At 39.0% G+C, this 13,405-nt stretch overlaps 1 protein-coding gene across 1 annotated transcript in view; it reads left to right on the top strand.

The window, feature by feature from the left end:
• LOC108880790 (basement membrane-specific heparan sulfate proteoglycan core protein) overlaps nucleotides 1-13,405 on the top strand; it is a 42,679-nt gene that overhangs the window by 16,992 nt on the left and 12,282 nt on the right. Inside the window, exon 21 of the mRNA XM_051070254.1 lies at nucleotides 8,998-9,267. Coding sequence (XP_050926211.1) covers nucleotides 8,998-9,267 — 270 coding nt within the window. The remainder of the gene's footprint in view (nucleotides 1-8,997; nucleotides 9,268-13,405) is intronic.

Genomic DNA, 13,405 nt, shown 5'->3' on the forward strand with positions numbered 1-13,405 from the left:
CACACACAACAACCGCAGTCCTCCCCTAAAGGAAGAAGGAAGGAAGTCCGAACTTCAGTCCTCTGCCCGCTGAGCTACTCACAGAGCTACATTACCTTTCTCTTTTGTAAGTAGAGTTGTTTTTTGATATTTCTTGAAAACATTATTTAGCTGCTGATGTGTTTTATTGTCTCTGAAGTCACAGAGAGATGAGAGGAGCAGCTATGAGTTTAACAGCAGCATCAGGTGGATTTGTCGTCCTCCTCCTCACTGTGTCAGGTACTGTATATCTACATTTACTTTGTGGGGCATTTACACTTAGAGTTACCTTTCTCTATTATTACTAACACTCTGTTTCTGTGTTGTGCTGTTAAACCAAAGTCCTTAGATCTCTTAAATGTTTTCACACATGCAACATCTCCCAGTATCTCTTTACCTCAACATTTAACTGTGTGTGTGTGTGTGTGTGTGTGTGTGTGTTATTGCACAGTAAGGCAGTTTTAATTGACTCTATAGTTCATCCAAAGGATTCAGTAACTTTAGTATTTATCTATAAATGTCTTTGTATTCTTCTTTTAGAGAGCAAGATAACATCCACTCAAAAACAGGAACCAAAACTTGACAATTAATTTAGTTACTTGTTGACTTTGGTGTGATGTTTCAATTCTTTTTATCACTTAGCAAAAACTGTTTACAGAAATAACATCAAGAACTCATGAACGTCCTTAATAACATGAGTTCAAAGTGCATAAAAAAGAAAGAGACCACAGGAAGAAAAGTTACTTTGCCCCAGTATAACAATATATAACAGATGTAGTCATCTTATACACTTACAGTGAGAAGTGTTGGACTAAAATAGATTTCCTAAGTAGTTTTAAGAAATGAATTTTAGTCTTCAGTTTCACTGTGTTGTTGTGACTCTGTGGTTTCTGCTGTGCTCTGTGTTACAGTGGTACAGGGTCAGGATGGCTGGGGAGTGACTTACACTTCTACTAAGATCTGTGCCTTTAAAGGATCAACAGTGGACATACACTGCACCTACACATACCCACCCAGGATAAATGATCAGATCACTGCAGTTAAAGAAACATACTGGTTTACCAAAAAGAGAAATAAAGAACCTGTGGATCTGAGAACAGACTCAGACTACACAGGTCGTGTGCAGTATCACTGTGCTGAGAACAGCTGCACTCTGACAATCACAGACCTGAGAGAGAGCGACTCAGCTGAGTACAAGTTCAGGTTCATAACAAACCAAGATGGTGGATGTTTTACTGGTTCACCTGGAGTCACTGTGTCTGTCTCAGGTAACATTTTCACTGGAATACTGAATAATTAGTTGTTTGTTGTTCAGTGTCACAGAAACTCTACTGTGAATCTTTATTGTTGCTTTGATTGTTCTTTGCTAGTTTAGTTACTTCCTGTTGTTTCATCACATTTTCAGACCTCCAGGTGAGAAGAAGATCATCAGAGCAGGTGGAGCTGAGGTGTCACAGCAGCTGTAATGTAGCTGATCATCCTTCATATGTCTGGTACCTGAATGGACAGAAAATGGAGGAAGAAAGATTTTCTCTCAGAGTCTCTGTTAATGATCACAACAGATATTCCTGTGCTGTTAAAGGACATGAGGATCACTGCTCCCCTCCAGTGTGTGAGTTTACTCCAGTGTCACTAATACAATGTCAAACAGACAGTAAACTTTAATATGAAAACTCAGGAGTGAATCACCTCCCACTACAAACTTTTGTATAAACTCTGGACTTCTTGATATTCACTGACATCTTTGCTTTAAAGTTTAAATGAGAACAATGACACATTTTAATAAGTTGATTTATCCTCACTTTCTCTCCTCCAGATCCTCCAGTTCTTCCCTCAGTGTCAGTGAGTCCCTCTGGTCAGATAGTGGAGGGCAGCTCAGTGACTCTGACCTGTAGCAGTGATGCTAACCCAGCAGCTAAATACACCTGGTACAAGAGGGTCAGCAATCAACAACTTCGACTTCTCATTAGAAAGTCAAAGCATATCTTCAGATCCATCCAGTCCTCTGATTCTGGACAGTATTACTGTGCAGCTGAGAACAACCTGGGGATGAGGACATCTCAATACATCTTTATTGGTGTGAAATGTGAGTGCAGCTCATTTAAAAAGTAACATTCAGTTGCTGACTTACAGCATTTCTAGACCTGTTTTCCTGATTATATTATTATAGTTACTGGCTCTGTTGTCACATACATTTACCTGCTGCTCTAGCCTAGACTGTAAAATAAGAGTTAACATTTCACAGCAGCTGTAGTCAGGTAGAAACTGCAGTCTGGAGTCATGTAAGGAAGAGAAGAGAGTGAGGTTATATATGAATGAAACCACTCACAGAGGCTGAGGTTAAAGCCTCTCAGGTGTTGACCATTTCCTGATGATCTTCTCTGCTCTGCCTGTGAATGAACATATTCCTCTGTCTTCTCTTCTAGATCCTCCAAAGCTTCCCTCAGTGTCAGTGAGTCCCTCTGGTCAGATAGTGGAGGGCAGCTCAGTGACTCTGACCTGTAGCAGTGATGCTAACCCAGCAGCTAAATACACCTGGTACAAAGACAACCAAACACTACATGAAGGACCAGAGGGAAATTATCATTTCACCTCCATCAGCTCTGAGGACAGAGGGATCTACTACTGCAAGACTGAGAATCAATATGGACAGATCAAATCTACATCTCTTTTTGTAGATGTCCAGTGTAAGTTTCATGACTATGTTCTATTTTTATGATGCAAAATTACATAAAAATCATACATGCCAATATTAATGGCATGTATATGTATATATATGTATTGTCCTCCAGATCCTCCAAAGCTTCCCTCTGTGTCAGTGAGTCCCTCTGGTCAGATAGTGGAGGGCAGCTCAGTGAATCTGACCTGTAGCAGTGATGCTAACCCAGCAGCTAACTACACCTGGTACAAGGAGAATGAAGACTCACCAAAAGCTTCAGGACAGATCTTCACCATCACTGACTTCAGAGCTGAACACAGTGGGAATTATTACTGTGAAGCCCAGAATGAAAGAGGACGTTATAAGTCCACCTTGTATCTGACTGTTGTAGCAGGTAAGTTACACACACACTGCCTCAGAAGTCATAACACACAGTGTGGGAGGATTTCCTAACCATACACCTTATGAAACTCCTTTACTTTTACTTTGCTACTTCAGCACCACTGACAGCACCATGGGTTTATGAATACACAGAACAGTCAGTCTACTGATACTTACCTGCTCAGTAACTGTGAACGTCCTTAAAGGTGGGAGCTCAGCTTTCTTTCCATGGCCTCTTGCCCTCGGTCCTTCATCATGAGTGGCTGCAAGAATTTGGAAGCCAGTGTTTGTAAATCCATGTTATTACTATATCTGCTAACTTCCTGTCTCACCCTAATGAACTGAATGTGTTTTCATTTGATCTCTGTTTTCTAGGAACATGGAAGTTAAAAGCTGTTGCAGTCCCTGCTGCTGTTCTGGCTCTCATACTCATTCCTGTCTTCATCTGGATCATGTGAGCAGCTCTGTTTCACCAGATGAGTCATTTAAAATGTTAACAGGGACTTTAGCACTTTAGTTTAACCTTTTGAATTAATTGTCTTGACCAGAAGAAAGAAGGTCTCCATGCAGGAGTCTGAGCCTGGAGAGAGACCAGACGACAGGGAACAGGTGAGAAAAGAGATGTGAAGTCCTCCATTAATCATGTTTATCTTTATTTACTCCTTCTTTAGGGAACTTCCTCATTTATATCTTTTGTCTGTGCGTTTAATGCCTTCATGTAGCATGTAGTTAAAACAACACCATGTAACATTTACCGAGCAACAGCGACCTCTGCAGTCACAACTGGTGCATTACATTCTGCACAGCTGAGACTTGCTTAGCCCTGTTACAAGACCAACTCCCCCAACTTAAAAATAATTCCACCTTAAGATTCTGATTTCTGCTATGGTCAGAAACAAGTCAAGATTCTGCCAATGTTCAACACTGCTTCAAGGGGAAATTACATATTACTGTCTATATAATTGACAGAAGCCATATGTTCTGTCTGTCACAGGGCCGTTGACACATGTACAATAAACAATTAATCTTATTTGTTCATTATAACCAGATAGAACCAGCAGAGCAGCAGGAGCAGCTTCTCTACGCCAGCGTCCAGTTTTCCAAAAGCCAACCTGTTTCCTCTAAGACAAAGAAATACCAAGAAACGGTCGAGTACGCTGCTGTCACTTTTAAGAGTGCCAGGACAGAACCGAGGTGAGCAGCTCCTCACACAGCAACAAGAATAATGTATATTAGGCTAGCTATTTTATCTATTTCATGGACACTGTTTAAGTCTTTTGCATTAACACCATATCTTCAGAAACTCCTTTCATTTATTTCCCTTTCAGATCCAGACGTCAGGAACCTCCCGAGGATCCAGCTGCAGTGTACAGCTTGGTCAACAAACGCAGCTGAAAACAGTGGCTCTCTGGTCTACTTTCCATCCATGGTATTCATTTATTTTTAACTTCACTGATATTATGAAAGAAAAAAAAAATTCTCTTTGCATTTTCAATTTTAATTTTAATGAAATGAGTCACCTTTAAAGCATATTGACAGAGCTCATGCATGTTTTTCAGGCCTTTTAGCTCTGGTTTGATCTCTTTCCTCCTGCCTCCATGCAACACACCTATAGGAGCTGGATGTACCACCACCACAAACTGAGACAGGGCCTCTGTAGTGGGTGGGAATTTTCCACCAAGTTACACCACCTGCTCATCCATAGCTTGCTTAACATTAACATTTATTCTGCATTTGAGTTCCGCAACAAGCAAATATATGTGTATTATGAGTGTATTTTCCTCTGTGAATGAAAATTCAGTAGAAAGTTGTTGAGGATTTTAATAGTGTATTATGTCAGAACCTTGTTTTACAGCGCGATAGATCTGCCAGCAAGCAGCCAGTGTGTTTAGTAGTATTTTATATTCATTTATTTTATCAACAAGACAGAAATAAAAGCCAGCCTCTCTCTTACTGGAGCATGGTACCAGTCAGCTAACAGGTAATAAGCTTATAACATGTAAGTGAAACAGCATAAATACAACAATCAATGGGGTAGTGGTTGTAGTTTCCGCCTTCTACCACTAGATGGTGATAAAGAGACACATTGCACTGATCAAATCTCTTTTTCTGCTCCTCTTTTTCCCCACCAGTTTGATTTATTTTTATTTTCACTTCAATATCTATTGTCACTGTACAGCTACTTTATTCTTTTTCTTAATTCTTACAACAGATGTAACTCTCTCTCATTTGGTTATCTAAGAGATGAAGATATTTTAGTTATAAATAGAGTGTGAATAGTTTAATAAGCTGCCAGAATGAAAAAGTAACTCAGTTATCAGAGGTACTGGTGGGGTTTTGTTAAAGTAAACACAGGTCATGTGCCTTTATCTTCTGTTCTTTTGTCTGATTGGTCAGTGAAGGTCCAATTATGATAATCGGCCACAGGTGAGAAGAGGGACACGCTGACACTAACGCACGTTTCTTAAGTTAATTTCAGGTGTTTAAGTGTGAGCTCGTGCGTGTGTGTGTGTGTGAGAGAGAGAGCTGAAGTCAGGTGAGAGAGGAGGTCGGAGGACTGCGGACTGAGGAGGACTTCACCCTCACAGTCGTACAGGTCTGTGCGTGTACACCTGAGTGTGAGCGTATCTGCCTCAGCTATAAGGGAGTTAACTGTTTATTGTGCCAGATAAATTTTAGTTAAGTTGTGTATATTCTGCGTTATTCGCTGTATTTTGTGGTTTAGTATTATTCACATTAAATCGTGTGTTGTCTGATGTACTCACTGTTTTTTTCTTTTACTTTTCATGCCTTTTGATATAAGTAATATTAAAGTAAGTATATAAAAAAATGAAATGATAACATGGTGTTTTGGCATTTGAGTTTTGACTGACACCTGCTTGTTGTTGGTATAAAGAGGAAGGACAGTGGGCAGACTGTTAACACCCTGATCTGTTTCCTGACCCTCAGAGGAAAATTGTGTGACAGTTGTTTTTTTTTATGTTCACAATATTGAGGAGCAGCTATGGTTTCAACAGCAGCAGCCGGTGGATTTGTCCTGGTCCTTCTCTCTGTATCAGGTACTGGACTTTTTTGTATTGTCACATGTTTAGTACACAGTGGTTTTATTGTAGCAAGAGCTTCAGGTTTTATTAACTAACTATGATGCAGTCCTTAATTTGTGATAATATTTTTGTTGATTAATTGTCAGACCAATATCCAGGAAGACTAGCCGTCATATTTCAAACGGCTCACTCTAATCACACTGAACCTGGAATAAATCTTTACTTCACCATGATAATCCACTTAGTCTCAACTCTGCCTTTCAACCAGTCCTGAGCACAAACAATAACAACAATGAAACATAACAAACTGTCTGTTGATCCAGTGAAAGGCTTGCCAGTTGGTTTGTTCCTGTTTTTACATATTTGGATGATTCCAGACAGCAGCACCAAAAAACCTGTTATCACCAAATGGTGTATGATTAACAACAATTTCCTGACGTCATTTGGAGTGTGATCAACACATTTTTTGCTTTTTTTTTCGTCATTTCTCCACCTACTAACCCCTAATCCTAATCCTAACCATAACAGTGTGAAATAACATGCAAAATGTTCAAACTGCATATACACAACACACAGCATGCTATGTATTCACAATGAGATCATGTCACACTATGTTACTGCACAAACTGCCTGACAATAACTGCTTTTTTTTTAACTCAGATTTTATTATCATGCATCTGTACCAAAGTAATTGAATCTGTCTCTCACCCTGATGTTTCCAGGCAAGACAACATTAATTTGCCTTTTTATTATCTGTGTATCAACCTCCCTGGTTTGCATTTCTCTGCGGTTTCCTCCCACGCTCAGTAATAGTCTGACTGCAAAGAGGAAACACAGAGACACAGAGAAACAAGCCAAACAAGCACAAACTCTGAATATTACCTGTGTCTTTATGTATTCAGTGAAATTGAAATAATGTTCAAAGGTCCAACACTGGCCCTTCACTGCATCTTCATACTATTCCATGTCCTGCCTCAGTGCAAAGAGAGATTACCTATGTGTGTACATTTTCCACTGCACCTTTATATCATAAAATTCAAAGTATTACTAAGCAAACTTTTTTTTGCCTGTGGACTCCAATGGGCCTTGGTTAAATGTGGCTCTATGCAAAATAATGTTCTGAAAGTCATAAAATTTTATTTTCATTCTACTATTTGTTCGATAAAGGAAGTAAACATGCAACACTGAAAAAACATGCAGCAAAGGTTTTGCAACGTTACCATACCTTAAGAGGAACTGCAGTGATTTAACATATGAAAGCCTGTTTACAGGTTTTGATCATCAGATATGGGCAGAAATATTTGTCCAAGAAGCTGAAATTCAACTCTGTACTTCCACCCTCTGTTTTTGTGATTAAAATTCAGTTCTTGCAATTCATTTCAGTTTAGTCTGAATCAGGTGATTTAATGACTTGTCCTCTGTTATCTGTCCTCCATTCTAAAAGCAGCCTAAAAATATTATATATAATTAACTTTAAAAATGTGCACCCATTGCTGAGCTTCAAGTAAGACGATAATTCAAACAAGAACTGTGAGTGCAGAATGGAAAACAGCTTCATTCAGGAGGCAGAACCAAACTGAGCTCTGTGGAAGTAAGTTACTGTTACTGTTTTGAAACCCTGTGACAGAACCACAAAATAAAGATAATATATTCTAGGTAAACAGAGAACATAGAAACAATTCAAACAAAGACAGCATTTATAGGTATTAAGCTACAAGTTTGCATTTCCTGCACCTTGAACTCATTCTGGGAAATGATGTTGTGTTCTCTTGCAGGTCTAAAATATTAAATTCTGTCCTCTATTGTTAGGAATGATTGTGGTTTCTGCTGTGCTCTGTGTTACAGTGGTACAGGGTCAGAATGGCTGGGGAGTGACTTACACTTCTACTGAGATCTGTGCTTTAAAAGGATCAACAGTGGACATACACTGCACCTACAGCCATCCAAGCCCTTCTGCTACAGCTGAAAAAAGATTCTGGTTCACGAAAAATCAGTATGGGAAATTTGTGGATCTGAAAACAGACACAAACTATTTAGATCGTGTATATTATGACTGTAAAAACAAAAACTGCACTCTGACAATCACAGACCTGAGAGAGAGCGACTCAGCTGAGTACAAGTTCAGGTTCATATTAAACAGCATAGGTTATACTGGTTCACCTGGAGTCATTTTGCATGTCACAGGTAATTTAAAGGTTTGTTTATTTTGTCTCATATGATACTGCATGATGCCAATTTTATTTTAAAATGATGTTTCTGTTTTTTCTTTATAGATCTCCAGGTGCAGGTGACTAGATCAGACCCACACACTGCTCAGGCAGAGCTGAAGTGTCTCAGCAGTTGTCCAGATGGTACTGCCTCTTATATCTGGTACAAGAATGGACAGAAAATGGAGGAGGACACTTCTCCTGTCTATGCAGGAAACATTTCCCATACTGCAGATAGTTATTACTGTGCTGTAAAAGGATATGAGACCTTCCACTCTCCTCTAGTGTGTGAGTTTACTTCACAGTTTTCCACTGACATAAACATTCCTGTAAATTAGTGCTAGGAGTTGATTAAAAAATGCAGAAATGTTATCAAACTGCAAAATCATCACAGGAGCTTTTAGACATGTTATTGAGTGTGTTCCTGGATCACTGAAAAACTGATGTCTGGTCAGATGTTTGTCTATTTTAAAGAATCTCACATGTCAAAAAAAACAAAACAAAAAATTGCCTAAATTAATAGGACACCGTGTATTTTTCACATGGTTAAGCAAGACAGAGGCTACTTCCTTTACCCACTTTATATACATTTTTTCTCTCCATTTTGTCAATCATTCAGCCCCTGTACTGAACATCCAGTTCCAGTGTGAAATCTTCCTATCATTTGTTAAACTGTTATCTCCATCAGATCCTCCAGGTCTTCCCTCAGTGTCAGTGAGTCCCTCTGGTCAGATAGTGGAGGGCAGCTCAGTGACTCTGACCTGTAGCAGTGATGCTAACCCAGCAGCTAACTACACCTGGTACAAGGAGAATGGCAGTCAACAACTTCAACTTCTTAGTGAAAAGACACAGCTTGTCTTCAGCTCCATCCAGTCCTCTGACTCCGGAGAGTATCAGTGTGCAGCTGAGAATGAGCTGGGGAGGAATATATCTCAGTACATCTTGATTAATGTGAAATGTGAGTGAAACTTACTTTAAATGAAACAAAACTTGATTTAAGTCAATTTTTCAGTCTGTTGCTGAACTTTGCAGATGGTTTGAGCTGCAGTTTTAGTCCCTGTTGGCATCCAGATTTGCTCTGCTGAGCACTGCTGTTTCTACATCTCCTCCAGATCCTCCAAAGCTTCCCTCAGTGTCAGTGAGTCCCTCTGGTCAGATAGTGGAGGGCAGCTCAGTGACTCTGACCTGTAGCAGTGATGCTAACCCAGCAGCTAAATACACCTGGTACAAGGAGAATCAAACAGTGCATCATGGAATGGACAGCATATATAGTTTCACCTCCATCAGCTCTGAGGACAGAGGGATCTACTACTGCATATCTAAGAATCAATATGGACAGATCAACTCTACATCTCTATTTATAGACGTCCAGTGTGAGTAGAAAACATTGGTAAATCTATTTAATCACTGATCAGTGAAGCAAAATCCTTTTCAGTCAAATTTTACAAAAATATCTCACTTGCTAATCAGTCTTTACAAAACCATGCAACAACTGAACATACAACATACAGTACATCATCATATTTCTCCTCTATTCTTCATGCTGATTAAATGTGTTCAAATGTTACCCCCCCAGATCCTCCAAAGCTTCCCTCTGTATCAGTGAGTCCCTCTGGTCAGATAGTGGAGGGCAGCTCAGTGACTCTGACCTGTAGCAGTGATGCTAACCCAGCAGCTAAATACACCTGGTACAAGGAGAATGAAGACTCACCAAAAGCTTCAGGACAGATCTTCACCATCACTGACTTCAGAGCTGAACACAGTGGGAATTATTACTGTGAAGCCCAGAATGAAAGAGGACGTTATAAGTCCACCTTGTATCTGACTGTTGTGCCATTCTATCTGAGTGTGTTTGGTAAGCTCTCTTCTTTCTAACTCCACAGCCCCAGATTTCTTTACAAATTTGTAGTCATTAGCCCTGCCTGACCCTGACTGATCACTTTAGCATTTTTGTGATTTCTCCCACTCAAAGCAATAAGCCCTGAAATCACTGTAAACCACAGCTTCAATGGGCTTATTCCTTTAATAAAATGCTGATAGATGATGATAGAATAAACATACAGCAACAAAAAAGCAATCAGTTCTTCAGTGACATTTAGCAGAATGAATGAGTTTTTGCTTATGATTAACTGTCATTGTTTTTATTTGACTCCCATTTCCCAGGAGCAGGGATATTAACAGCTGTCGGACTAATCGTGGCTATTTTCCTTGTTGCTATACTTACGTGTGTCTTGCTGTGGATTAGGTGAGCAGATAATCATTATTTATTGAAACACTGAAACACGACATGTCAAGTAATCAGTTTAAGAATTAATCTATTTGTCATTTTGTTTTTTTTTATTCTCCCAACCAGGAGAAAGAGAGCCTCTAATCAATCGTCTAAACCTGTTGAGAGACCAGACACAAGTGCACAGGTGAGGAGCATCAGTTCAAGTACAAAAGATGGTTCCACATTTCACACAGCACTGGAAATGTGAATGTGAAAATGAAAGGATAGATGCTGCATTCATAAGTAAAATATTGTTTTTCAGATTCAGATTTATTCCTCTTCTTTTGTGGTACTGAAGCTTCTTTTCTTCCTGCTGGTGCCTCTTCTGTTTGTCAGAGGGTCAGCTGTACAAATATATAAGTAATCATATTTGTCTAATGTCTGTAGAAACAACCAGTAGAGCAGAAGAATAGCCTTCACTATGCCAGCATCCACTTCTCCATGAAGCAGGCCGATCCTCTCTATTTCAACATCAAACCAGCCCAGCCTCTGAGACACCAGAGGGAAGGAGAAGCAGCGGGTGTAGAATACGCTACTGTCATATTTAACAGAGACACTGCTGACCCAAGGTGAGTAGGAACATCATCCTCATTATAAGACCAAACTGAATTTTGATCAGGGTGTCTGACGATCAAGAGAAGACCAAAGAGATGTAATTGGTTGCATATACAGCTCCTAACTTCTCTGTGTATTGAGCTTTGAAACACTGCCACAAGTGACACAAGATTATATACATATCAAAAATGAACAGTGAAATTCATACAGTTTCTTTATACGCAGATGATGTGTTTGTGTATCTGTGTAACTGTCCTTAGTCACTGCTTGTCATCATATTTGGTGAACTGTTTTGATTTAAAGTCAGTATTACTATAAGCACAGCACTGGCCTTCAACTAACATACACTGACAGATGGACCTTGCTTTGGACCATTGCCTTGGCTGGTTTTTCAAATTTCCCACCAAAAACACCCTGTCACACATTTTTTTGCTTATTTGATAAACAGTTTGAGTTGAGTTTTATAGTCACTGTTGGGTTACTTGAATCGTGTAATGTCCATTTTTTTGTCTGTGTAAATGACAGTAAAGGATTCTGTTTCTTCTTCTTCTTCTCTTATTTCTTTTCCTACCTCTTAGTAACAGAAATCAGGAAGGGTCAGAGGCAACCCAGAGTCTCTAGTCTAACATTCAGACATGGTAATTCATTTTATCTTTATTTAGTATACAAACTTTTTCATGATTTGGTGTGACTGTGATTTTTGTATCATGTTTTTGTGGCCACCTGACAAATATTGGTCTAATCTTCACAGGCCAAACTCTCATTTACCCTCCATCCACTCCTCCTCCTCGGCCTCTTGCTCGTTTGCCAGCAACAACTGTGTTTGCTGGGGCGCACCAACAAGCCAATGGTACCACTATTTGGAACTGAAGCCTAGTGCATGTGTGAAACTTTTTTTAGTAACACTCTTTTATTAGGGCCATGAGAGGAAACAAGACAATTTTTGCACACTAGTTGTTGGGCACAGTGACGTTATTAACGTTAAGAATGACAAAAATCGAAGATGGTGAGTTGGGAAAGTTCTAAAATCTTCTAAATTCTGTTTATTTGACATTAGTGAGTTAAGAGGTGGTGGTTAACATGTCATCTATTATTTTACTGATAGAAAATATTGTGATTCACCATGTGTTTTGTATTTGTCCTCTTAACATAATGTCCTTACCTTTTATCTTTGTTCTGTTCTGCATCAGTTTGCCCTGTTTTTATTTGTTATTATATTGTTTTTTTTATTATTTTTTATTTAAGTCTTATCATAATCGTGGTTTAATGAACAGCACATTTGCTTGAAATTCAAATGGATATTTTTAAATTATTATTATAATTATTAGTAGTAGTATTAGTATTTTTATTATTACTTTGTGTACATTGTTTGAATGTGTATCATTTAGCCTGTTACATCCTGTTAATAGTTTCCATTCTCTCTCAATGTTTGATCATTAATAAATAAATAATGACCATAATCTTCCATATGTATATTTGGTTAACTGAGACATACAGGAAGATCCTGCTGTCAGGTCATTTTTGCTAAGTGCATGATGCTGAGGCTGACTACAGACTGAACCTTACCTACAGGTAAATGTTTTTTTTTGTTTTTTGCATCTGACATCTGCCTGTACTAATGTAGTTCATTTTCTTTAACTCATTGTGATGCAAAAGTAGTTTATTTAAGCAGTTAAAGTGCCAGAAGTTCATATGTAGTTTGCAGGACAACAAAATAATTACTTCTTTAACTTGGTTTTAGCAGCTCTGAACAGCAGGCAAAGTTAGCAACAAGCTGGTCAATGTAGTGGAGCTGTTAGCTGCTTAAAAGCTGGATATGTTCACCTTTATGGCCAGAAGATGACACTCACAGAGCTCAGAGGAGGACAGTGTTATATAGTCAGTAGTAATGACAGAGTGTGGTCACACTCATTGACCACACTATATGAGTGTGAACAGGAAGTAAGACCACCATGTTTTAACAGCTTGACTTCAGTCCTGTTCACTGTGCCACTCACAGAGGAACATCACTTTTCTCTGTTGGAAGAAGAATTGTTCTCTGATGTGACTGATATTTCTTGAAAACATTATTTAGCTGCTGATGTGTTTTATTGTCTCTGAAGTCACAGAGAGATGAGAGGAGCAGCTATGAGTTTAACAGCAGCATCAGGTGGATTTGTCGTCCTCCTCCTCACTGTGTCAGGTACTGTATATCTACATTTACTTTGTGGGGCATTTTGAAAACGTATTCAAAGCTGAAACAGTTTTGAATCCTCAGTCTTCAGTTTTCTAG

Source organism: Lates calcarifer, linkage group LG5 (genome assembly GCF_001640805.2).
Source record: "Lates calcarifer isolate ASB-BC8 linkage group LG5, TLL_Latcal_v3, whole genome shotgun sequence".
NCBI classification, from domain to species: Eukaryota; Metazoa; Chordata; class Actinopteri; family Centropomidae; genus Lates; species Lates calcarifer.